This window comes from Macrobrachium nipponense, chromosome 12 (genome assembly GCF_015104395.2).
Source record: "Macrobrachium nipponense isolate FS-2020 chromosome 12, ASM1510439v2, whole genome shotgun sequence".
Taxonomy (NCBI): domain Eukaryota; kingdom Metazoa; phylum Arthropoda; class Malacostraca; order Decapoda; family Palaemonidae; genus Macrobrachium; species Macrobrachium nipponense.
Genome location: NC_087205.1, coordinates 30,349,271 through 30,376,562, shown reverse-complemented (window position 1 = coordinate 30,376,562; position 27,292 = coordinate 30,349,271). Strand labels below are relative to the sequence as shown.

Below are 27,292 nucleotides of genomic sequence, written 5' to 3'. Positions count from 1 at the left end.
TGCAAAGGTCTCGTTTAATGTAAATTAACGCCCCTTCTACTTACTCGTCTCAAAGTGAACAAGACCACAGTTGATGGTCGAAAGCTTTAATCCTATACAAGTAATATATATTTTAAACTACAAGAGGAATTTACTTTCATTATTGTGGATTGTATCCCCATATATATATATATATATATATATATATATATATATATATATATATATATATATATATATATGTATATATTATTATTTATATATATATCACATAATATATATATATATATATATATATATATATATATATATATATATATATATATATAATACACCGTATCGTGCTTCTAAGTAATCAGTAGAGGGAGCCAAAGTAATATTCTTGTTTATCCAGACGAAATATATTTGTGGAAATATTTACAATGATTATAGCTTTCGTCCATCCATTGGTGAAGAAATACAAATAAATATAAAAAACAAAAATGATAAACAAGGTTAAAATATGAGAACACATTTATTTCTGTTCCACTCTTGAGTGTGTTGATTATATGTATATATATATATTATATATATATATATATATATATATATATATATATATATATATATATATACATATCTTTTGAACCTATCGTGTGCATGTTATTTCATCTACTTCCATATTAGTACTAAATGAACCAGCCGGGTAACCGCCGTAATGCGTACGGTCCCGACGTTTTGCAACCGCGCGGTTACCGCCGCGGTTACCGCCGCGGTTTCCGCCGCGTGTGAACAGGGCCTTGGTGTCAACATATCATTGTTCCCTTATTTATATTGGTTCGTATTCTTTCTAGCGCTATTCTCACAGCTCCTTATTATCATTTGAGTCATTTTTATATGTGCTTATTACTGTCTAGTTTCTCTATGCTTAAAATGAATAATTTTACCATTGCTTATTTATTACAGAACTGAAATTTCTATTTTTCCTGTCCCATAACACTTCACATGAGTTGTCATTGTTTATTGAAGGCGCTTGGAAATAATCACTGTCTTTGATATGACGTTCAGGAGATCTGTCTAAAATCTAATAGTATTATTACTGTTATTTTTGTTTGAGGAACTGAAATTGATGTCAATCTTGGATGCGAGCCACTCGTGTATTTTGAAAGCAGTCGTTTAATAATCCTTTTGCCTTTGATAGATAAAGCAATTTAGAGGCCACAATTTTCTGTGATATTCAGGGACATTCGTATTTTAAAATTTTAGTTTAATTTGGCCTCCAAGATTACAACTTCAATACAAGCTCTACTAAGTTTGAAAAGATGAAGAGGATAAATCTCTCGGTTTTAGATAATCCCATCCAATACAGTCTCTTTAAATGTCTTTGATTCGGTCGTTTCAAATGGCTTCCTGCAAAGTTCTCCTTCCCTCTTCACAGCTGGAAAAGGACCCAGACCAGATTGAACCCCAGAACACGGGTGAGCTCACTGAAAAAGTCCCAGCCGTGACCTCTGGTGTTATTGCCAACTCGAGCTTATGCCCTGATGTTGCCAATTCGAGTCCTGGCATCGATTGGACTATACCATTTTTATGCTGCAATTTCAACACCAGGTGAGCGTGAAATTGACTCTAGTTCTTTTTCCTGGATATTTCGATCACTTTAGCCTCTCTCCAGTTATTAAAAAGTCCCATGGTCGTCATCCTATCGCATTCTATATTATTGGCCTTTTTTTCCATGGCCCTTCATACAAATATTTCATTATTTTTAAGAAATCATTTCTCTTTCTTAATTCTTCTAACTACCACTTCCATCTGGGAAACTCTCCTTTTCTTTGCCTTCTCTATTTACAAAAGACTGTCCATTTAGCATTTACCTGTTGTTGGTCTTGGAAGTGGGAGGAGTTTTAGGGGGCGTGGCGGTTGGGGAGCCATATAAAAAGTCCTCTTTCTCAGCTTTCTTTTCAAAACGGATTTGTTTCCTCCTCACTTGTAATTACGATTTCATTATACTGACGTCATAACTTTGAGGACTAAAGCAGATTTTGTGGCAATTTATACACCTCAGCCTCTTTGCCTTCCCCAGCTTTCATGAACAGCAGTTTCCCTATAACGAGAAGGGCACTTGCCCTTTTCGTGTCAGAGTTACAAAAATCTATATTAAGAACGGTATTTTCCTATTTGCATGACACCAGATATCCACACTAACTTAATCAGGCTCCTGGTTCTATTTTTCCTTCTGTACAAAAAATTATAATAATACTCACTGAAGGGTACTTCGTCTTCATCTGAACAGAGCCTGCTATGATGACCACAACGGCAAATGCATGAGACGATGGGAGGCGGGCTTTTGCGACTACACGGACGACAAAGCCTGTCATCTCCAGCCTTCTCATTGGCCCTGTACCTGCTGTGCCTGTAAGTATCGGGTTTTCCTCACTTCAGTCAAACACGTCACAAATACACTTCGATAACTTATCTCGCAGACTTCACAAAGAGGTTCAGTAGAAATCAACGACTTCTTGGTAGTCTTGACGGGTTTCTCGGCCGCTGGTATTTCCAGTCGGCCAGATTCTTCAAGCTGGAACAATAGTCGTTGATAGTTAAACTGAGTTGCCTTTAGGAATGAGTCATAAACCTCTGATCTGATCATCAACAGCTGCGGCATCGTCCACGACTGAAAGTTATTGTTGTGACTATTCAGAAGAAAATCCTGCTGTACATAAAAATAGCATTTTATTTACCTTTTTTAGTCTAAACCTCTGAAATACTGACAATGTCTTCATGTTTCTCCATTTGACGTTTGCAACTACTGAAGTTTGGGGCTGTTCCTATTCAAAATAAAAATCCATCTGCACTTAAAAATAATTTTGTTCAACCCTTTGAGCCTAAACTTCTGTAATGGAGTTGACAATACCTTCTTGGTTCTTCAGCTTGCGAAGGACCGAACCAGAACAACAGCTGCCAGCAACAAGGAAATAACTGCCGGAGGTCCTGCAGAAAGGATGAGTATTTCGTCTGGTGGCACAGCTGTTCACACCAAAATTGCAGGTAGGAAGAGGCTGTTTATGAGCGCGTGTTGCTTTGCATGATCAATTTGATATGAAACATCCTAGACCAGTGATTCCCAACCAAGGTTTCGTAAGAAATCGTGTAATAAATATGTACTACAATGACGGCTAACTGAATTTACAGGAGTTATATCTTACTTGTGTAATGGAAGATTTTATACGAATTATATTACACATACTCACCACACACACACACACACTATATCTATCTATCTATCTATCTATCTATCTATCTATCTATACATCTATCTATATATATATGTGTGTTTGTAAGTATATGTGTGTGGTGTGTTTGTGTGTGTAATATGTGTGTGTGTGTGTATACTATAAATAAATGTTCCCTGGCATGTGAAATATTGCTTCAGGAGCTCCCTGAAGATATAAGCATAAAGAATTTCTGCCTTGCACAATCCAACTCAATAAATATAACTGGCCAAGATGAAACACATCAAACTGTTTTAGGAGTAAACTCTCGACTTCTTTGCAAATGGAACACCACCAGGTGCTGCCGAAAATACTGCCAGGAGGACACATGTGCCAACGGGAAGGGCCGTTGCTTGCACAAGTCCCACAAACGCCCCAGGGGATGGTATCCTTACGGATCCTGCAAGGGACTCGACTGCATGTGCTACGTCCCTTGCTCCTACAGCAGAGAATGCAACAGGAACGGCGGTTTCTGCGAATGGAAGGGCGCCAGGTGTCCTTTGGGATACACAGAAGACAACTGCAAGTGTCACGAGGATGCTTGTAGGTGCTGTAGTGTTGTCACAGGTGAGTGAGTCATTAAAAAAAAAACAATCTGTATGTTTACCTTATTTGACAGATTGCCATGTTTTATCCTTTGACTTATCGGAATTGTTTTCTTTTTATTTTTGCTTTGCCTATAAGACACGGTTAACATTAATGATTCAAAAGAATGTTAGTTATCACAGTAACTAAGATTTGCTCACTATTATTCCCAAAGCATACTAGTTTTACCCCCAAATCACTACTTTTTTCTGATTTTATATATATATATATATATATATATATATATATAAATAATATTATGTATGTATGTATATATATATATAAATTCATGACCCGATTAGTTTCATTATCGTTATCACTATTCAAAATTGTTTATAAAAAACGTAGAGACCATTAACTTAACATTAAAAAAAATAAATCAAATTATTAAGAGTAAGATCACAACTAATTACGTTCATTAGTGAAATGAATTGCACTTATTGGTGAACATACTTCTTTTTCCGTCCACTTCTTGTCAAAGATGACTCATAAACTCTGCAAGATGAAGATCTAAATCCCAATTCCTGTTTCCTCCCAAGGACCAAACGTTCCTGGCGGTGACGATGGCGTTATCAAGGTCAGGGCAAGCAACCACATGGAGGTGGAGTTTGCAGGAGGTCGCGGGTCTAGAGGCGACGCCGTAGCAGAGCCTAAGCCTATGGACGAAGCTGCAGCCCAGTCCCTGCAGGAAGAGAACGCCTCGAAGGTTGATGGCGCTGCGGGTCCAGAATCAGGACCTTCAGAGCATTAAGAAGAAGAAGCAGCAGCTCTGTAGTGGAAGCTGGGTTGATAGGCATAGGGATGGGGTCAGCCAAACATTGTGAAGATCCTCTAAGGCTTCTAAAGTTCATTCAGTCGAGGACTGCTGACCCATATTAAGCATAGCATATGTTACAATGAATTATCCCTCACTAATGCTAAGTTTATTTCATCAGAGCTTGACTGTTCAATATTAGGTTGCCTACAAATTTAACAACAGAGTAAATAAACATATATTACAATGAATTATCTCTTGCTAATGATAAAATTAATTCATAAGAGGATTGCTGCTCCATATTAAGTTGTCTACCCATTTAACAATAGAGTGAAAAAAAAATGTTTAAATATCATTTGATACGGTGAAATGCACCCTCTTAATGGTTGTAAAATTATGGCAGTTAATATAATTACTTAAACACCACCAAAAGTTAGAGATGCTAATTGTTTCTGCTCATTGGTTTTTTAACTACTTACAAGTTTTGTGTTTGATGTAATGAGAACACTCTTAATAAAGAAGCAAGACTGGAACATCTCTGAAATCATGTCATTCTCTACTTCTTTTTATCAAAATATTTCAGTCTCATACTGAAGATTTTAGCGATTTGAGACCAAATAAATAATCCTATACTCAAGGCAGATAAAAGATAATGACTGACCCCAAAAATCAGAAACATAGGCCACTGATTTATTCTCAAAGAATAAGAAGGCCTTAAACGATTGGAATGGAATGGAATATAAAATTCAGACTTAAGGCCAAGCACTGGGACTTATGAAATCATTCAACGAAGTGAAATTGAGAGTACAGTTTTCACTGAGAAACAATTGTTGGGAGAGAGAAAAATATGAACAGAGGTACAATAATAGGAATGAAAAGGGCTGCAGCTTTGTGGCCGTAAGGACGCCGCAAGTACCTAAGTAACACCTACATTATATCGCGTGAGGTGTTCGACAACACCAGCCCGTACTGGACTAAAAATACTGCACATGAAAAGGGGCCAGTGCATTAGAAAGCAACTTATAAGTAGTAGATACAAAGTACAGAATTATCTAGGGCAGTGGCTTCCAATATTTTCTCGGCATTCTGTATTAAATTCAGAATTACTGTGACAAGACTTTGTCATTAGACAAACTGATGTTGCTTTATCCAACGTAAAATAAATGATAATAAATGTACCAGTAATTTCCACATTGGTTTAGCTAAAACAAGCTCACAAGGCACAAGAGGCCAAGGTGTGAAAAAATTGTTTTTGGTAAAACATCAGAAATGCATTAGATAGTTACTGTTAAAACACCTTAACGTTCTATTATAAACAAGTGTTTTCGTAAAAGACAATTCAAAATATACAGGTAAACACATAAATGTGTTTAGGCGTTTGTGACAATTAAGTAAAACGGATTTAGTTGTGTATGAATTAAATATGCGTTCTTTTTAAAACAACTTTCGTTTTCTTATGTCATTCTAAATAAATATATATGTAAGCTGATCACTCGTTTCCGCCTTACTTTGTCTTCTGCCTTCTACAAAAATCAAAGTTAGGGGTTTACATTAGTTTACGTTACCAGAGGCTTATCATCCATAACTCCCTCCCTTACATTTCACAAATCTGAAATTGTTAGCCCACATCATAAACATTTTTTGCAGAGGATCATAACAATTGCAAAATTTGGTGGTCAAGTTGCAATGGAATGGAAATTGATCTATTAGGCTAAGGATTTGAATGACATGTAGCTCTGTTTAGGGTACGCAAGAGAGGTCACAGGTGTAACAGAGTGATGCTATCTATAAAAACGTAGTCGGACAAAGGAGTTGCAAAGGAATATTCATCACAAACTGCACTCACTCACAAGCACACACAAAAGGACATATGAACACTACGGTTGGCTAAACTCGTTCCGACTTCGCCAGCAAAGAAAGTTGAAATGGTACTGAAAGATTAGTCTAGTAGGAATTGGGAAGAGAATGTAAACAGAGTTACAAAGGACTATACATCTCGAAAAAAAAAACAATACACCAACACACACACTCACACGCACTGAAAGACACTTGAAATTGACAAATTACTTTCCTCATTCCGACTTCGCCGGGAAAGAATGCTGAAATGCCACTCAAATTCTCGGGAATACAAATCTCACTTAGATTTCATTTCTAAATTATTTTCATCGTGTATTTAAATTTCTTAGTTATTTGGTTTTTAGTAGTTTAATTTTCCAGTTGAATTAAAGATTTATAGTGAGGAGGACATGGGAGAAGCCCAGACTTCATCAATGAAGAAGAAGGAACTTTCTTCCTAACTCATTCACCAGTGCACAGGGCCTCGTTGTGACCCTTTCCCGATAAATATTGAATTTTCGGGACGCTGTGGTAGCCGGTGGTAGCCCCAAACCCCATACACATGAGCATCATATGTGAGGTTTTGTTATTAACATCTGCCAGTCATACATTACCATCTATCCAATTATTAACGGAGGAAGATTAATGGGAAATAATTTCTTATATATAACACTGTGAATAAATAACATTTCAAGTGAAATTTAGTTTGAGGTTATACATTAATTAGGCAGGTTAATAAAAGGTTTTCAGTTGGAACCAATTATATAGCCAATTATATTTTATTTACTGATAACTGCATATAATAAAGAAATTATTACAAATTATCTAAATCATCTTATACCAGGACCACACAATAGGGGCGAATGAATTGCTGCCGAAGAGCATTTGGTTTGTGTATATTCTTTTGCAATTTCGAGATGATTTTTATTAAATACAAATTTGCTAAACCCAAAGAGGTATGAATAAGTTGTTTTAATAAATTAGCCAATTTATATGATGTATGCTCGGACTGTATACATACAGTTTCTCCATTAAACTATTATTTCCTTTTGTAGGTATATAATCAAATTTTCAATTTTCCCTGTCAAAGAATATTCATGCTGCAACATTCTTTTGATATTAACTAAACTCAGAAACAATCATTGTACAAACGTTGAACTGTTGAAAATGGAGGGATAAATTCTAAATTCAGGGGATACTTAGTCATTCATTCTGAACAGACTGATTTAAAATGTTGTATCTTTGAAAGAGACGTTCCTTCGTATTTTAGTAAATACTAGCCGTGCATCTTTGATTTATTGGGAGATTAGATTAATTACTATTGCGGTTAAAAATGAGAATTACTATGGAAATACAACAGATACATAAAAAGAAATGATAAAAATTCCCTGTAGGAGTCTGTTGGCGCATCTCAAGAAACTTGGTCAAAGAGTCATATCCTTATTTTTTCTATATTTTAGCAAACAGTTCTCAGTAATAATAATAATAATAATAATAATAATAATAATAATAATTAATAATAATAATAATAGTTCTTTTTATCCTTCAGTTATTTTGCAAGGAAGACTGAGCGTGCTAATAAGGACAACAATATAATTAAATAATCTTGAGAAGGCAGCTTCTGCTCCCTCAGTTCAAATCCAAATTTTGTTCTTCTTTTCGTTGCTCCAGCTGGTTTGACTCACCAGCTCTATTTGCTGGTAAGGTCCTTGGACACTGCGATGTTACTATTAATGGAATTGCTGAAATGAGAAAAATGGGTGAAAACGATTATCTCACGAGCATCTGACGCCAAATCAAACTATCCATTATCCATTATATCTCCCACTTTGTCATTCTGTTTGATTGAGCATTTGTGTTTATTTGTAAGTAGGTACACACGCATACACACACATACAAACACACACACACACACATATATATATAAATATATAATAACAATATAATATATAATCTATATATATATATAATATGTTATATAATTAAAGTAATAAAAGTCCACACTTATGTACAATGTGCATTAAAAATACCTAAAAGACCGGAGCTTTCGTCTACTTGATCAGTAGACCTCATGAGTACTCAAGATATTCCAGTCACGTTATGGTGATTTTTTTTTGAGATATATATATATATATATATATTATAAAAATATTATATATATATATATATATATATAGTATATTATATATATCATTGCAAGCTACAAATGTCCTTTAATATCTAAATTCACTCTACCTCCCAAATGATATATTTTCATATATGTACCGAAGGGGAATTTTTTAGTTGATAATAATTTCGTCTCCCATGGGATCGAACACCGTCCAAGTGGACGGGGACGAAAATCAGGACAGTCAGTGACGCTATCCAATCAGCCAACAGAGAAGCTATAAGTTCATATCGATTCTGACCTTACAAATTACCCACGAACTCGATGCTTTCGTAATTAGAATCGATATGAAACCCCGTCTACCATGTTAGCCAATTCAAGCGTTTGACAGCACGTAGCCTTTTTGTTATGAATAATTATCACATCAAACCGTGATTCATTTATATATCATTCAAGCTACAAATGTCCTTTAATATCTAAATTCACTCTACCTCCCAAATGATATATTTTCATATATGTACCGAAGGGGAATTTTTTTAGTTGATAATAATTTCGTCCCCCCATGGGATCGAACCACCGTCCAAGTGGACGGGGACGAAATCAGGACAGTCAGTGACGCTATCCAATCAGCCAACAGAGACGCTATAAGTTCATATCGATTCTGACCTTACAAATCACCCTCGAACTTGGTGCTTTCGTAATTAGAATCGATATGAAACCCCGTCTACCATGTTAGCCAATTCGAGCGTTTGACAGCACGTAGCCTTTTTGTTATGAATAATTATCACATCGAACCATGATTCATTTATATATCATTCAAGCTACAAATGTCCTTTAATATCTAAATTCACTCTACCTCCCAAATGATATATTTTCATATATGTACCGAAGGGGAATTTTTTAGTTGAATAATTTCGTCCCCCCATGGGATCGAAACCCGTCAGTGGGACGGGGACGAAATCAGGACAGTCAGTGACGCTATCCCAATCACCAACAGGAGACGCATATAAGTTTTCATATCGGATTCTGACCTTACAAACACCCTCGATCGGTTGCTTTCGTATTAGATCGATATGATCCGCGTCTACATGTTAGCCCATTCGAGCGTTTGCAGCACGTACCTTTTTGTTATGAATAATTATCACATCGAACCGTGATTCATTTTTTATATATCATTCAAGCTACAAATGTCCTTTGATATCTAAATTCACTCTACTCCCCAAATGGATATATTTTCATATGTGTACAAGTAAACGAATTTTTAATTTTTAAGTTGATAATAATTTCGTCCCCCATGGGATCGAACCACCGTCCAAGTTCGAGGGTGATTTGTAAGGTCAGAATCGATATGAACTTATAGCATCTCTGTTGGCTGATTGGATAGCGTCACTGACTGTCCTGATTTCGTCCCCGTCCACTTGGACGGTGGTTCGATCCCATGGGGAGACGAAATTATTATCAACTAAAAAATTCCCCTTCGGTACATATATGAAAATATATCATTAGATATTAAAGGACATTTGTAGCTTGAATGATATATAAATGAATCATGGTTCGATGTTGATAATTATTCATTAACAAAAAGGCCGTAACGTGCTGTCAAACGCTCGAATTGGCTAACATGGTAGACGGGGTTTCATATCGATTCTAATTACGAAAGCACCGAGTTCGAGGGTGGTTTGTAAGGTCAGAATCGATATGAACTTATAGCGTCTTCTGTTGGCTGATTGGATAGCGTCACTGCTTGTCCTGATTTCGTCCCCGTCCACTTGGACGGTGGTTCGATCCCATGGGGGGACGAAATTATTATCAACTAAAAAATTCCCCTTCGGTACATATATGAAAATATATCATTTGGGAGGTAGAGTGAATTTAGATATTAAAGGACATTTGTAGCTTGAATGATATATAAATGAATCACGGTTCGATTGTGATAATTATTCATAACAAAAAGGCTACGTGCTGTCAAACGCTCGAATTGGCTAACATGGTAGACGGGGTTTCATATCGATTCTAATTACGAAAGCACCGAGTTCGTGGGTGATTTGTAAGGTCAGAATCGATATGAACTTATAGCTTCTCTGTTGGCTGATTGGATAGCGTCACTGACTGTCCTGATTTCGTCCCCGTCCACTTGGACGGTGGTTGTTCGATCCCATGGGGGGACGAAATTATTATCAACTAAAAAATTCCCCTTCGGTACATATATTTGAAAATATATCATTTGGGAGGTTTATAGAGTGAATTTAGATATTAAAGGACATTTGTAGCTTGAATGATAAATGAATCACGGTTCATGGGATGTGATAATATTCATATATATATATATATATATATATTTATATATATATATATATATATATATATATATATATATATTTTTTTTATTAACTTATCACATACACAACTGTTCTGTTCAATAGTACAATTATTAAAAGGCCCCCACTCAAACTGGCAAACAAAAAGTTCAGGAATAACAGATGGTTAATTGTCAAAAGGTAATATAAACGAAAAGATAATCCAGGATAATCCCGGCTCATGCGGTCACAATCTGAAACTATAAACTTAACTTTAAGGGATACGGAAACTTTGCCGTACAAAAGCCAAAAAATGTATAAAACTGAATACCGATTGGTTAATTGCTGAAAGGGTAATAATAATAATAAAAAAGATAATTCTGTATAAACTGGTATCACGTGGTCACAAGCTAATACCATAGATTTAATCATAAGAGATAAAGAAGCTTGGCCTTACAATATTCCCAAAAACATGTATAAAACTGAATATTAATTTTGATGCTCATATTTATCAATAAGTTATTTTTTTTTATTATTAAGGCATCAAGTTTAAATAAACCAAGAATTGAATTTAAAACACTTCCATTTTTTGCATGATAATACAAGATTCAATGATTTTCGTTTTTAACTATGTCGTTACTGGAAACTAAGGATCTTGCTTCACTTAATTTAATTGGATGATCTATATCTCTCATGAGCACGAATAATGTATTCGATATCTGGCCTGTTTTCACCGGCCAAATATCGAATGCATTATGAAATGGAGTGAAAAAAAAAAAAAAAGATCCTTAGTTGCGTATAAAGAGGAATATAATTGAATTTTGTTTTTATCAAGTCAAATAATGAGTGTTCTAAATTCAAGTCTTGGTTTGTTTAAACTCGATGTCCTCTTAATTAAAAAAGTTCGAACCTGAACGACTCGAAGAATTTAGAATCAACAGGCCAAGAGGAATATATAGTAAACTTTAAAACAAGCCTTCGTCATGATTAATCGCCTTATTATACACATTTATATTTGTCTTTACGGGAATACAAACCGTAGCCTTTTCTATAGCATTATCTTTCAGCGCGAGTTGAATGCAAATTGTTATTCAAAAATTATATATATATATATATATATATATATATATATATATATATATATATATATTTATATAATATATATATAAAATATATATATATATATATATATATATATATATGTATGTATATTTATATATATATATATATATATATATATATATATATATATATATATATATATATATATATATATATATATATATATATATATATATACACACACACACACACACACACATATATATATATATATAATATATATATATATATATATATATATATATATATATATATATATCTATGGCATTAGCTTGTGACCGCATGATCCTGGATTATCCTGGATTATCCTTTTGTTTATTACCCTTTGACGACTAACCATCAGGTATAGTTTCTTTACCTTTTTGTTTGCCTTGTAACCTTCTTTTCAACAGCGTCTCATTTGCTCATTTGTACTAAATAAACATGAAAGTACTTGGGTACTGAACTTCTGTCTGTCGTTTTATTCTTGTGTTATTTGCTTATATACTGAAGTCATGTGCATCCACTGTGATTTTTAAGAATATACAATATATATATATATATATATATATATATATATATATATATATAAGCGAATACCACAGGAAAATGATAGTCAGAAATCGAAACGCTTTCGCCTTTACTAAGACATAGTCAAGGAACGAATGAAATACAATTGGAGAGAAAGGTCTCAGGTACACAACAAGATCAAGAACAACCGGATGGTTAATTGTCAAAAGGGTGAAAATTAAACTATCTGGTATTCTTGATCTTGTTGTGTACCTGGGACCTTTCTCTCCAATTGTATTTCATTCATTCCTTGACAATGTCTTAGTAAAGACGAAAGCGCTTGGATTTCTGACTATCATTTTCCTGTGGTATTCGCTTTTATTTAATGAAGCCACGTGCATCCACTGTGGTTTCTTAAGAATATACGATAATATATATATAGAATATATATATATATATATATATATATATATAATATATATATATATATATATATATATATAATATATCTCAAGAAATCACGGTGTGGATGCACGTGACTTTAGTATAAAAACCGCTCTTGCCCCAAACTATAGTTCGTGACTAGACCAGCAATATGGTGGCATGAGGCCTCCAGGTATTTTTCCCCCTCATTTATCCTAGGACTGGATACCACCCTGTTTTATGGGTCTTAATTATTTTGATAAATCGCCAAACAGAATACAAATTTGAATAAACTGTGTTTTACTAAGAGACAGATACAGATTCGTATTAACATTTTTAATAATTACATATATGTATATATATATATATATATATATATATATATAATATGTATATATCACACATATATGTTGTTATATATATAGATATTTATATATATATAATTATATAATATATATATGTATATATATATATATATCTATATATATATATATATATATAAATAAAATATATACATATACAATAAATGTATATATACACAATTTGCTGGTCTAAGCACGAGCTATCGTAGGGGCAAGACGGTTAGCAGAAGAAGAAGGGTAACACCTAGGTGGGCGGCGAGGAACGAAATGATTGCTTAGGAAATTGAAAATAAAAAGAAATGAACGCGAAGGTCCTGTGTAGAGGACCTTTTGTAACAATCTCATATACATACGCCATCGGTAACAGCATCGGCACTCTGGGTCAGGACAGCAGTTGAAGAAGCCAGAGAAATATCCGCGAGGACACGCTCTCTTATTCCATTCACAGAATCCTCCACCAAAGTAGCAATGAATACTGTTCTGGCAATGGACACAGCAAGTGCAATCGAATCCAGAACAAAATCCACTGGGGTAATACCCACGTCCACACTGTCCGGTGGGAGAACAATAGCCTCGGCCGTTGGCGCAGCTGAAGAGTTCACACTTCTTTCTGCAACATCTAGTACGTCCCATGAAAAAGAAAAAATGACTTATATAGAGATTTGAAAATTTATTTTGATTACTCGTTTATGCTTATGTAAGGTGACTGCGGTCATAATTATCAAAGGAGCAACATATGGAATCGAGGGTATCATTAAGCTGATATAAATAAAATTACTTAGATTAATGATTTATATATATATATATATATATATATATATATATATATATATATATATATATATATATAGTATGTATGTATGTATGTGCATATAAATATAATTGATTTATTTCCATTACCTAAATAGAATACTTCGATTCCAAAAATTGTTCTATGACATTTATAACTGCAGTTTCCCTACATATACATAGACGAGTATATCTATACACACATTTGTATATATACTATATTGAATCTTCTGGCACTTTTACTTTTTATACAGATTACATACACACACACACACACACACACACACACACACACACACACACACACATATATATATATATATATATCTATATATATATATATATATATATATATATATATATATATCTATATACATACATATAGACAGACAGATAGGTAAATAGATAGAGAATAAGGGCCTAAGCACATGTCACATCAATCCTGGTGAATCAAGGCAGGAACAGAGAAGCAAATGGCATAGTAAACCATTTCTTCAGGGATATCTTCAATAATCAAATACAGTGTTTGAATTTAATTATAAAAAGAGGAAATTAAAAAAATAGCTACAAAGTGAACTAAAACTCACAAGGACAGACAGACCATAAAAGATTTTATGCTCCGACACGGATGTATTCAGAAGCAAGAGTTAAAACAAACAAAATACTTAAATATAGAAAAACTTAAAAATACTGGGGACTGAACTGCTGTTCAGAGGCTAAGAACAAACTTAGAATACAAAATACAAAGATTTGTCCAGGTAGGCAGAGTTAAGATAAATATAAGGGTACAGCGGTCGTTTGACAATTCAATGAGGAAACACCTTGTTTAATATATAATGTTTCTAGAGCGAGTAGCTCTTGCCAATTGCTTGTGTGTCCAATCATTTTAAAGTCTTCATTTCTGATTTCTGTTTTTAGTTTGATGACATGGTTACGTATGTTAGAAGATTCTGGATTAGCTAAGGGGCATCCCGTTCTATAACTAACGCTCCTTGGGGAAACGGCCCTCACTCTGAGATTCACCATAATTGAATATTTGGAGGAAGAATTAGAAAGTTGTGATATTCCTTTAACTATACCAAACCTCATTCGTGTCAAAGTTATGCATCATAGATAGTAAATTTTGTTTTAATGGTGATTTTTTTTTTACAAAGGTTCGGTCTGGCTATGGGTAATCCCTTATCTCCTGTCCTTGGCAATATTTACAAGGTAATTTTTTTAGAGAAAAGTTACACCAAGAATTTTACCTTAAAAAGTTATATGGTTTATGTATGTAGATGGTATTTTCTATATTTTGGCCAGTTCACGAAAATCTCCAGGAATTTTTGATAACCCTATATAATTTAGTTCCTTCCATAAAATTTACTGTAGGGGAAGAAAGATACTGTAATTTGAATTTTCGTGATATAACAGTCCATAGAAATGATAGAAATTTCACCTTTTCAGTCTTTCGAATATTAAGTAGCATTACCGTTTTTGTTCATTAATATTCCAATCACAATCAAAATCTTAGATTCTCTTCTTTTTTTGGGGGGGGATGTCCCTAAGGGCTCTGCATGGCTGTAGCCCACAGTTTACTGACGCTGAGATTCAAACTATTTATGATGTTGCCTTGAAACTTAGATACCCGAAGACTTCTATAGATATAGCATGGAATAGAGCTAGGAAAACTTTTGATTTAACTAATGCCAAACTTGAATTTAGTAAGCATAACAATCAAATTACCGCATGATTAAAGGTTTTTAGAAATTCTTAAAATTTTCAAGCTTTTCAACATAAACGTTGTTTTCTGTAATTTTAATGCTAAGAGTTTAGTAATAAAAAATTCTCCTAAAGATGTTTCTGGCTGCATATATGAATTCCTTGTAAAAATTGTGATGGAATATGTTACGGACAAACTGGAAAATCACTTTCACAACGAATGAAGCAACACTAATATTCTGTGAGAACTGGCTAATTATCAAATGCATTATTCGTGCATATGAAGGATTTAGGTCATCCTATTACCTGGAGTGAAGCAAGGTCCTGGTCCCGTGTAGCGACGCAATTAAACGAAATGTCATCGAATCTTGTTTCAAGTCACATAAAGGAAGTATTCTAGATTTATTGGTTTGTTTAAACTCGATGCCTTCATAATTAAAAAGTTGTTGATAAATATGAGCAACAAAATTAATATATTCAGTGTTATAAAAGTTTTTGGATTCTGTATGGCCCAACTTCCGTATCTGACCTTTAGCAATCGTTTGAGTCTCATAAAGGTGTTGGTCATCGTATAGAATTTTCTAATATTAGAGATCACTCAAAAATTTATAATACGAATATTGATTATACTGACTTCTCTGTTTTAGGAAAAACTAGCTGTTTACACGAACTACCTATTTTAGAATCATTATTTATTAAGCGGCTAGTTCCCAAATTGAATCACACACCTCCTCCGTCCAATTGTAGTACCTATCTTGAAATGCTTTCTTCGCCGATTTCCTTTCTCTATCACGTCATTCCATTTTCAACTTTTAGTAGAGCAGGTGCTTAGTTGGAATTGTCTTGTTTTATTGTATATTTTTAGTTTTTTATGACTCATATAGTCATTATTTTTATTCCATGCATTTTTAATTTGTTTCTTTTTCTCTTTTAGCCTTAATGACGTAACGATGTTGTTACGAAACGCGTCGGCTAATAAATGTCACCTATTGATAACCGACTACCTTCTTGGCACCCTTGTTCTGATGTATACTTTGGCTTGCTTACTCCACCATCTCCAGTCTACTATATGTATACATATATCATGTATATATGTATATATATGCATATATAATGCGTGTGTGTAAAACATATATATAAATACAAGAAAACATTGTAATACAGAAACAGAAACGCAGGATAATAGTCGACTTAGAAAAAGACTGCATAGCTAAGCAAATCAAATATGGAAATTGAGTTCAGAACGACCTCATTAACGCGAGTTGCAAAATTTTACGAACTGCCTTGAGAAAAATCAATTAGTGGAAGCCTAGGCTGTAGGTATAACCTCTTCCATGACTTCCAGCTATTTCGCTTCTAGAAGATGCAAAGTCTCTGTCATCCTTCATTCACTTCCAGTTATTTCGTTTCTGGAACATAATAAAATTCTCTGCCACCATTCTTTGACTTCCAGTTATTTCGTTTCTGGAACATAATAAAAGTCTCTGTCATCCTTCTTTGACTCCAGTTATTTCATTATAAAAGTCTCTGTCTTCCTTCAATGACTTCCAGATATTTCGTTTCTATCACATAATAAAAGTCTGTCAACCTTCACTGACTTCCAGCTATTTCGTTTCTAAAAGATAATAAAAGTCTATATCATCCTTCATTGACTTCCAGCTATTTCGTTTCTGGAACATGATAATAGTCTCTGTCAGCTTTCATTGACTTCAAGTTATTTCGTTTCTGGAATATAATAAAAGTCGCTGACATCATTCACTGACTTCCAGCTATTTCGTGTCTAGAAGATAATAAAAGTCCCTAACAGCTTTCATTGACTTTCTGTGACTTACTTGCAGCATCCGTGATGACAAGGGATCCACCAAGCGTTGTACTCATTATTGGAACAGATTCTGGCGCACCGCCCTCCTGCGAGTTTACACTGGCTGTTGGTATTCAGCTCACTGCATGCTGCCCAGAACGAGAACAATTGCTGTGTCAGTTTGTATGTAACTGTACACTTGATGTGAAAAAAAAAAAAAAACTTGAGTTGCAATTTCATAGGACAACTTTACATACGTACATTCACGCACAATGGAAGAAACTTTAGCTGCAAATAGTTTTGATAAGCGATTTCAAATAGCAACTTTATACACATTCAGACATACATACATTCATGCATATCTATATCGTGAACGTGGAAGTAATAATAAAAGACTGATTTCGCTTCTCATGCCTGCTGTAGGAAGAAATTTTATTTTCTTGCACCTACAGCAAGGGATTACTTTCATAGTTTGAAATATAGTATGTAATTATTTCGATATCAACAACCAAAAACTGGAAATGAACCCAATGCCAATGCCCACAGAGAGATGTGGCTTCAGAACTCACACATATACACACATATAATAAACACCAATGATACCTCAAAATGCCACCAGACATAACAACATGAAATAGCTTCACCGTCACTCCCACAGCAAAGATGGAATTGGATACCCACAACTCTAAGAAAAAAGGAATTGAAAAAAAAAGAAAATGGGAATTGAATACCACTACCACACGGCGCCAGAATACTCTCAACCACACTGAACAGAGCTTGAATACTCATTCCCATACACAATAGGGTGGAATACTCAAATCCATACAAATACACACACATGGCTTAGATATTCAGAATTATATTTAATATATATATATATATATATATATATATATATATATATATATATATATATATATAAATAAGGGGTTTCGATAACTAACAACATAAAAAATCCTTGGGTATTTACCTTCAAAAAATAAAAAAAAAAAAAAACTTAAAAAAAAAAAAAAAAAAAAAAAGTTAGATACTCACAACCACAACAAGTGCAAATCTCTGAAGAGCAAACATCGACGGTATAAGGACACGATCCAGTCGACCATTTTAACATGCAACGGCCGTTGTATTGTTGAGAACAAGATCTGTTCGAATATAGAAAATAAAGCCAAATTATTCGGTGAATTAAAAAGAAATGTAATATTTGATTATTTTTTCAGGGAGAAAAAGATAATGATTTAACGATTTAGAGCTGAGAAAGCTCTGATCTATGTAACAGTGTTTATATAGCGACGAAATGATAGATGATAGTAGATATTTAGTTATTTTATTGCCTTTTGTCTATACCCTGAATAATACTCCATATTGATAGACTAAAAACGTAGTTTTTCAGAGACATAAGGTTGGACGCAATTTGATGAAACATTACACTAATGCCTGTATACCCGAGTTCGAACATCTAGAATTGAGTCATGTAGGTCACGTGACATGAGAGTCATACTGAATTTTACCACAGTCCCCCCCTCCCCCCCTTCCACCCCAAATATAAAAAGCTTAAACGATCCCCCTTTCCCGTTAGGCCAATGGGAAATTGACTATAGTTTCTATGCATCATCTGGAGGTGAAATTAGTCTAATTTCATTAAATTGTGGAATATACGCTTGTGTAGCTCATTAACTTACTTAGTCAGGTGAGCTACATATACAAGTTTGTACGACCAAAAGCATGCCAGTCTTGCATTGCTTAATGATCTGGCGTTACGTGTCACGTTGGCCACAGTGGAAAATGAGACCAAGCGAAAAATAAAACTTCTTCAAATTACCCCCAAAGGAAATGAGTATATGTTCTGCATACAGAATGACCATAAAAGTTCAATGCCTGTGACAAAAAATCATGCCATTCCATATGCAAAGTAAAAATCGGTGATAATTTTAAAACTGCTTTAAAATTTAAAACTGTTATGGCTTGAAGTTTGGGAAGGGCATACAGACAAAAAGGAAAAAAAAATTATATAACTAATTATTCTCACCTATTGTTAAGGGGCTCGGAACAGCAATCAGATGTCGGCAGGGAAGTGCCAATATTAACCGTCGGGTCAAGGGAGCACACTTCCTGAGAGCTGATTAGTTTAGTAAAATTTACCTGAAAGCAAGAAAATAGAAATTTAAGGAAAATAAAAAACGAAAATTGTGCAGCGAATACAACCTCGAAGTCTATGAAGAAAAATATTGAAATATTTTGTTGACATAAATTGTGTTTCTATGAGCAATAGCTACGAAGACAGAAAAAATCCTAAAGGAAATTATACTGGAAATTGAATGAATAAAAAATGTTTGAGAAAGCAAGGAATATTATACCCCATAGGGAAGTTATTCTTCTCTATGATGACATCAGTAAAAATTCTCCTCTAAAAACGATTCCAAAAGTGCTGATATTTACCGTTCTAAAAAAATGTAAATATATAGATTTCCTCCAACAGCTTTTGCATAAGTAAAAAATTGATTTATTTGCAATGAAAATTGTTAAAGTTCTCGTATGATGTACATATACAAACAATAAAACAAGGATAGTGAATATTGTAGAAACCTGGATTAGAGACTTCGTACGTTTTGTAAATATTTTTGATGTTATTGTATATATATATATATATATATTAGTATATATATATATATATATATATATATATATATATATATGTGTGTGTGTGTGTGTGTGTGTGTGTGTGTGTGTGTGTATGTGTGTGTTACTATATATACTATAAAATATATATAAATATATACGGTTCAGGTGATTGGCTGTCGTGAGGTAAATATATATATATATATATATATATATATATATATATTATATATATATGTATATATATATATATATATATATATATATATATATATATATATATATATTATATATATATATAGTTACCTCACGACAGCCAATCACCTGAACCGTCATCACAGATGAAATACGACTGATTACTCTAAAGGCAACAGTGATCCCTTAAAAAACTTATTGGTAATACAAGAAATCAGACTAAGTTTGAGGTAATCATATATGAAATTAAATTAATTAAAGGGCATCACTCCAACAACAACTTTAAAAGTCTAAGTATTTCCCTGATTCTAACTCACTTCAATAAAATTGAAAGAAAACAGCACAATTATCACTCTATATTTCTACCTAAATAAAATCTTATCACTGGTGGTCAGTAAATGACACTTATAAAAATTTTAACTACAAAAAATTATTTTTAAATTAAAAATTTATAAGTGAAATTCACAATCATTACTTGAAAAACACAATGTTTAATTAATTCTTGAACTAATTATTAAACAACATTAAATAAAAAATAATTTATGAAGAGAACTATTAATCTAGAAATTAAAGTATTCAACCAAAATTTGATAAGAAACCTATTAAATGCGAATTATTTCAGAGGTGTTAAATTAAATCAAGTATACAATATTAGGAAACACGTAAGTTAATCAAAGAAAATGTGAATGCACATGTAAACACACAATGTGGAAAAGTACCCAACATGCAAAAAAAAAAGCACTAAGAAAGCATTAATCAAACTGAACGTAAAATAAACACTTCCAACGAACAAAATATAGGGGAAAAAAATTTGCAATATGTAAGAAATGAAATAATTTTACCTAACCACTGTGAATTTCTATAAGTGCACTTTAAACTTGTAATAACACATTACTGGGTATACCAGTTTTTTCTGTTGGCTGCAGCTTCCAAATTCACTATACTCTTTCACAGGCGCCGCTACAAAAACACGTTTATACTGTCTGTTTAGATTCCACAAATAATGTATGCTATTAAGAAATTAAATAAATCTCAAAGTTACGAGTGACCATGTAAGTACAAAATCTTTACGTTAATGTAAAAATAAAAATTTCCCTTGGTCGAAGAGAGAGAGAGAGAGAGAGAGAGAGAGAGAGAGAGAGAGAGGGATAGAGAGGCCAGCTCGCATGGCCTCGAGGAATACAAGCAACACCAGTTGTGTCTAATATCAGAATGACCCTCCCTTCTATGGGAGCTAACTGGTAAGTGAAATTCTGACCAGAAATGGCTGAATGACTTCAAAACATTTTGGGCCCTATACACTGCTGTAATTCTAATAATTCTTTTTCAAAACGACAAAGAGAGAGAAAGTGGGATTATACTTATCTATAAAAAAATCTTTATTATTACAGGATTTTTTTTTTTTCAGAACATAAAATTCTCTTAACATGAAAAATATGATTATTGAAATATGGTTACAAGCATAGTGACAATGACGTCACAGCAGTTGCAAACGAGATATTATTTCTACTTCACAATTAAATTACTTACAAGACAATAAATTCTCTTGTGAAAAATCAAGAGAGATAGTTAATTCGTCAGTAATATTAACTGTCACAATAAAAGAATCTCTAATTACTAAAATGAATTGAAGAATCTTTGTGATCGTAAACCAAAAGTTTTAGCCAGAAGAAAGTTCTAGAATGGTCTTATGCAACATTGTGCAATCTTGGGCAATCATCAAAGGGTCTCTGGACATGACTCAAGACAAAGGTTGGTCCAATACAGGAGAGACTAAAAAAAAAGAAAAAAAAAAAAAAAAAAATTCGAGCAGCTTCAAGTGATGAATGATATGTCCGCTTTCGCAAACAAAGCTAATCCCTCTCTCTTTTCACTTTAAGTTCTTTCTTAACTCTAAGTTATGCTTTTGTTAATTCTTAACATTCATTATTTAAACATATTAATTCTAAGCTAACTTTAATGTGGAATCTAAACATATTACAGACACTTTACAACATTATATACAATTACTGAGGGAAAGTTTGGTATTACAAAAGCAACAACATAAGAATATATATATATATATATATATATATATATAATAAAATATATATATATAATATATATATATATATATCTATATATAGATATTAATATATACATTTGCAAGTATCTTCCTGACACTCGTAGGTTTCTTTTTCTTCTCACAAACTAGGAGGAATAACTGAGGGAAATTTTCAGAAATAAGGTAAGGGAAAATTTGAGAATAAGGAGAAATTCAAACGTGGTATCTTCCCATTCTGAAGCGGTGTCATGTCCGACGATCTGAACTTGCCACTATAGTGTACTTGTGTCTTGGTGATGAACTCTGCTAGCTTCCCCTACGACTATGCGGAGTCTGCACTCTGCCTAAACGTCTGCCTGACAGCCCTACCGCAGCTATCATACCTGAAGTTCCCAGGGTGCTGCCTGATGAGGAGCTCCATATCTTTGATCTCCTGGTGATGACCTGCAAGTAACTGAAGTCCTTCGGCTGACGGCCTTTGCTCTATCTACTCATGTCTCATCCACGGACTAAGGTAAATGAAATTGGAAGTCATGTTCTGCAGGTACTTCACCTGATATTGATTGCACTCATTTCTTGTTCCAACTCTTTCTCATATTCCCATCCTTATTATTCCCGTCTCCTTCAGAGACCCACTAAGCTCATGCAATTGCGATATTCTTGTGAAATCCGCTTAGAAGTGATATTAGCATGTGCCACTTTGCTAACAGTAATTTCGTTGTAATAACGTAATACTGAATCACTGACAATTTGAGTGTTTTGCATAATTCTTACTTTGCATTTATAATTTTACATAAATTTACTGCTGTTAGTATTTGTGTTACAACGTCGCCTGCTGTGCAGATTTGTGTAGACCTTTCTGTTGTGTGCCTTCTTTTGTAGTTCAACAGTAACACTCAATGTTTTCTGCCAGTGGCAAGTCTTGGAATATTATTCCTGAGATTCCAGTGGGAGCTCATGCTTTCTTACAGTGCTCCCACCATTTAATGTTGCTCAGTGTTGTTAGTTTTAAAGTCTAGATCAGGGGTTCCCAGGCTTTTCTTAGTACGACCTGCCATTCAGCCCTTTCACCTGTTCAGTGCGACTCCAATAAAAATTAAACCACTATAATTAATCATTTAATTTTTTTTTCTCTCAACGAGACTACTATAGTCGATTCACTTAAGGTGGATTCTTGTGCCTTCGAGATGTTTGTTTAGCGGCTTCTGATTGGCTGGTACAGGGAGGTAGGCTGCTCGCTCATTGTGTCATATTTTCGTTTGTAACTTAGAAAACTAGCAATGTTTTTATATTTCTTCATTTATCTCACGTTTTGCAAAATATAGGAAAGTTTTGGTCATACCAAAGGATTCGGTATTAATTGTTTAAATAAATAATCTTTTCCTGAAATCAATAAGATAAATGCAAAGGAATTACGAGTAAAAGTGAAGAGAGAAACATTTAATTCTTTATACCTGTTTTTATTTATCATCGGATTTTGAATGATTGTTGCGATCAAGATAAGATAAAACTTGTATTTTCATACCATAAAGTAATCCTGAATACACTGGTGCTTTCAGATTTTAGATGTGTGTAATATGTGAAGAGAAAATGAAAAATATGTCTTAAAATGTTGCATCCGTACTTTACTCATCCTGAAAGGAAGTCAATCTTTCTTAATTCTTTGTTGTGTATTACTTCACTGGGATTATCATTTCATATCACTCAAATAAGTCTCCGATATCTCTTTCGTTTGAAAATATATTCATATAATAAAATTAGAAACAATATTCTGAAACAACCTGATTAAAGCTTAGGCTGAGTTGAGGAGTGCGAAGTCTGTCCACAGAGTTCAACTTCTTTGCTAGATCTGAGCTAACCATACCAGATGCATCCATGTGATTATTATTATTTTTTCTTTATCAGATATGTCCAGACATACTATATGATATTGGATTGAAAATGTTTGACAGTCATAATGGAAATTCTGTATATTTAATTACAGAAAATGTAATGATATAACATGGTAAATGTTGTCGAAACTGCATCCTTCTTATATCGCTAATTGGCAACTCAAATCTCTCGCTGAGACTACAAACGCAATGATGTCTTGCAGACACATTCTCTCGGCAATACCGTCAAACTTGAATCATATACGGATGCAACATAATACGACATATTCTTCATTTTCTCTTTGCATATCACACACATCTAAAATCTGAAGGCACCAGTGTATTCAGGGTGAATTTTTTTTGTATAAAATCATAAGTTTTATTTGATTTTTATCGCTTTAATGATGCAAAATCCGACGATAAGTTAAAACAGGCATAAAGAATTAAATGTTTTTCTCTTCACATTTACTTGTAATTCCTTTGTTTTATCTTATTGATTTCAGGAACAGATGACTTAGTTGTACAATTAATACCGAATCCTATGGTATGACCAAACCTTTCCTATCTTGTGCAAAACGTGAGATAAATGAAGAAATATAAATCTATTGTCCCGACACTTAATTTGGGAACCCCTGGTCTAGATCCATATTTCCATGCATCATATGTTATCCTTTAGGATTAGTGGTTTTGCTTGCAGTTCAGTGGCACATTTGCTTTTACAGAGCCAGTTAGTACTCCTGTAAACTTTAATCTTTTGATATCCTTATAAAATTATATTTTGTAAGTGAACAAATTACGTTTACCTTCAATCTTTTGAAAGTAATTTTAGTAGTTTTCTATTAAGGTTTATTCTATTTTCTGCACATAGTTGTGGGCTACCTCTAGTCAGTACAGTCGTTTTCGTTTTCAGAAGTATTTTTCAGTGAAGCCAGTTTTTCAGATTTCTCAAAATAAAACTTAATACCATGACCCTGCACTATGACAATATATACTATATATATATATATATATATATATATATATATATATATATATATATATTATATATATATATATATATATATATATATATAACTGAATCACGAAAGTTAGGAACGTGATAAATCCATAAATAAAGGTATATGCCACGAGGGAAAATAAACAACGGAGTATCCGCGAGATCTTTCGACGTTCAAACGTCCTTTACTTAGCAGTAAAGGACGTTTGAACGTCGAAAGATCTCGCGGATACTCCGTTGTTTATTTTCCCTCGTGGCATATACCTTTATTTATATATATGTGTATAATATACATATATATATATCAAATTAGTATTATATATCATATATATATATATGAGTAAGTATAGTATATATTATATATATGTATATGTATGTATGTGTGTATGTACTTGTGTGGGTGTGGACTTAATAAAACTAACCTCTGCTAAGCAGACGTTGACGACAGAGAAGGAAAACACCAGAAGGCCCCATTTCCATGACGTATCCAACATTTTGTGGAGTCCCATCCGCTAAGGATCCTGGAAATATTTAAGATATTTCATTAACTATTTAAAACTACAGGCTTTGTTAACAGATAAATACAGGTTAAGATTTTATATTTAGTAGTATCCGAGGCTCACTACGATATGGTTCTTCTGAAAAAAAAAAATGTACATAAAAAAGAAATCACACATGCATGAATGAATTTATTTTTAATAGTAACTGACATAGACGGAAATGTATTTTCGAATCAAAGATAGTTATTATAAGTCCTACAGAACTATATAAGAAATCATATATTTTTTTAAAGGAAGCCATTTAATGCACGTCTATAAACAGGTATGGGCAAGTCTTACTCAGATATTGTAGTATTTTAGACATGGAGGGATAATTGCAATGCATAATGTCTGTCACATAATTCGTCAGATAGCTATTATGGAGGGAGAAATAACTTGTGTATATTAGTAATTGGGAAATTTTAACACCTCGTCATAATTGACACAAACAATTCAGTTTCTTCATATTATTAAATAGTTAAAAAAAATGAAAACAACTCAATCTCAAAGAGAAGTAGTCCTGGTAATGATCTCCGATTTCTTTCGGATGTGACATCAAAAGGAACGGGCAAAAAAGACTACGATATACATTATATACAAAAAGAAGAAAACACTTACTAGATGGAAATCACTGGCTGAAGAAGAGTGGACTTCGAGTGTTGCTAGTCTGGTGTGTGACCGTGGGTGTGATCTGTTTGTAGACGTGCTCTTACTTATACCGTAGATGAAATCACGCATGCGCGCTTGCCCAGCCCACTTGACCATCTCACGGTTGAAGAAAGAAGGCCCTCGGCCAATGAGGAGACGACAGCGTGTCGTAAGAAATATAAACAGGAATACTATAGCGACCAACTCAGCAATTCGAACTGCAGCAAGCAGACTAAGAACAAGAACGACAAGAAGAGGAATAGTAATTAATAATAATACTGTCCGTTCTAAGGCGTTATTTTTTCATAAATGGCCGCAATGCTATAAAGTTTAATTGCTATTAGCATGTGTATTTTACTATGTCTTTCTACCCTCAGCCATTTTTGTTCTCACAAATTGGCATTCTGTTTTGTGGGAGATTGTGAATCCTTCTCATTAGAAAGGACAAAATCAAAATAATAATACAAATAAACCTTAAAAGACACATTCGCCTCCAGGAATGTATCAATTCTTTGGATACTAAGGCTTTCCTTTTATTAATTACATCTCTTTCCTTTCTATCATTTGATTTTGTGGAATCCAATGGCCAGGGGAAGTTTAAGTGCATGACAGTTTTAGAATCAGGGAGGAGAGAACAGTTGATTTTCTCGATTCGTGTAGAAATAAGATAACTTTATATTCTTTGAAATAAACGGATCAGACAATGAAATGATCAAATAGCTGACTTGAGAAAAAATCAGACGAAAAAACATCCGAACAAGATTGATCTACGAAGTGGGTTCGGTACTAATAATTATCTTTTCTTTCTTTGGGTTTTATTGGGATACCATTCTACATCAAACTTTGAAAGAGATGGCTCTTTATATCATAGCTATAGGCAGATTGC

General features: G+C 33.5%; 2 protein-coding genes across 2 annotated transcripts; one reads left to right on the top strand and one right to left on the bottom strand.

Moving 5' to 3' along the window:
• Positions 1-2,254: 2,254 nt before the first annotated feature.
• LOC135224984 (uncharacterized) lies at positions 2,255-5,000 on the top strand. The gene is made up of 4 exons (XM_064264284.1): positions 2,255-2,373; positions 2,889-3,006; positions 3,529-3,797; positions 4,355-5,000. Exons 1-4 carry the CDS (start codon positions 2,283-2,285, stop codon positions 4,564-4,566), a joined length of 690 nt encoding a protein of 229 aa, XP_064120354.1. The 5' UTR covers positions 2,255-2,282; the 3' UTR covers positions 4,567-5,000.
• A 2,177-nt stretch (positions 5,001-7,177) lies between these two features.
• Positions 7,178-26,457, bottom strand: LOC135224983 (protein jagged-1-like). The gene is made up of 7 exons (XM_064264283.1): positions 26,377-26,457; positions 25,642-25,740; positions 19,523-19,635; positions 18,532-18,638; positions 17,528-17,645; positions 13,559-13,824; positions 7,178-8,147 (listed from the first exon to the last, which is right to left on the bottom strand). The coding sequence occupies exons 2-7, from the start codon at positions 25,726-25,728 to the stop codon at positions 8,035-8,037; spliced, it is 804 nt and encodes a 267-aa protein (XP_064120353.1). The 5' UTR covers positions 25,729-25,740; positions 26,377-26,457; the 3' UTR covers positions 7,178-8,034.
• Positions 26,458-27,292: the final 835 nt, after the last annotated feature.

Excerpts from the sequence above, each read along its gene's own strand:
- LOC135224984 (XM_064264284.1), top strand. The coding sequence starts at position 2,283 with ATGAGACGATGGGAGGCGGGCTTTTGCGACTACACGGACGACAAAGCC. Across the intron at positions 3,007-3,528 it reads TGTTCACACCAAAATTGCAG|GTGCTGCCGAAAATACTGCC; the intron begins GTAGGAAGAGGC and ends GAACACCACCAG. Across the intron at positions 3,798-4,354 it reads GTGCTGTAGTGTTGTCACAG|GACCAAACGTTCCTGGCGGT; the intron begins GTGAGTGAGTCA and ends TTTCCTCCCAAG.
- LOC135224983 (XM_064264283.1), bottom strand. The coding sequence starts at position 25,728 with ATGGGACTCCACAAAATGTTGGATACGTCATGGAAATGGGGCCTTCTG. Across the intron at positions 19,636-25,641 it reads TCAACGTCTGCTTAGCAGAG|GTAAATTTTACTAAACTAAT; the intron begins GTTAGTTTTATT and ends TCTTGCTTTCAG. Across the intron at positions 17,646-18,531 it reads GATTTGCACTTGTTGTGGTT|CATGCAGTGAGCTGAATACC; the intron begins GTGAGTATCTAA and ends CGTTCTGGGCAG.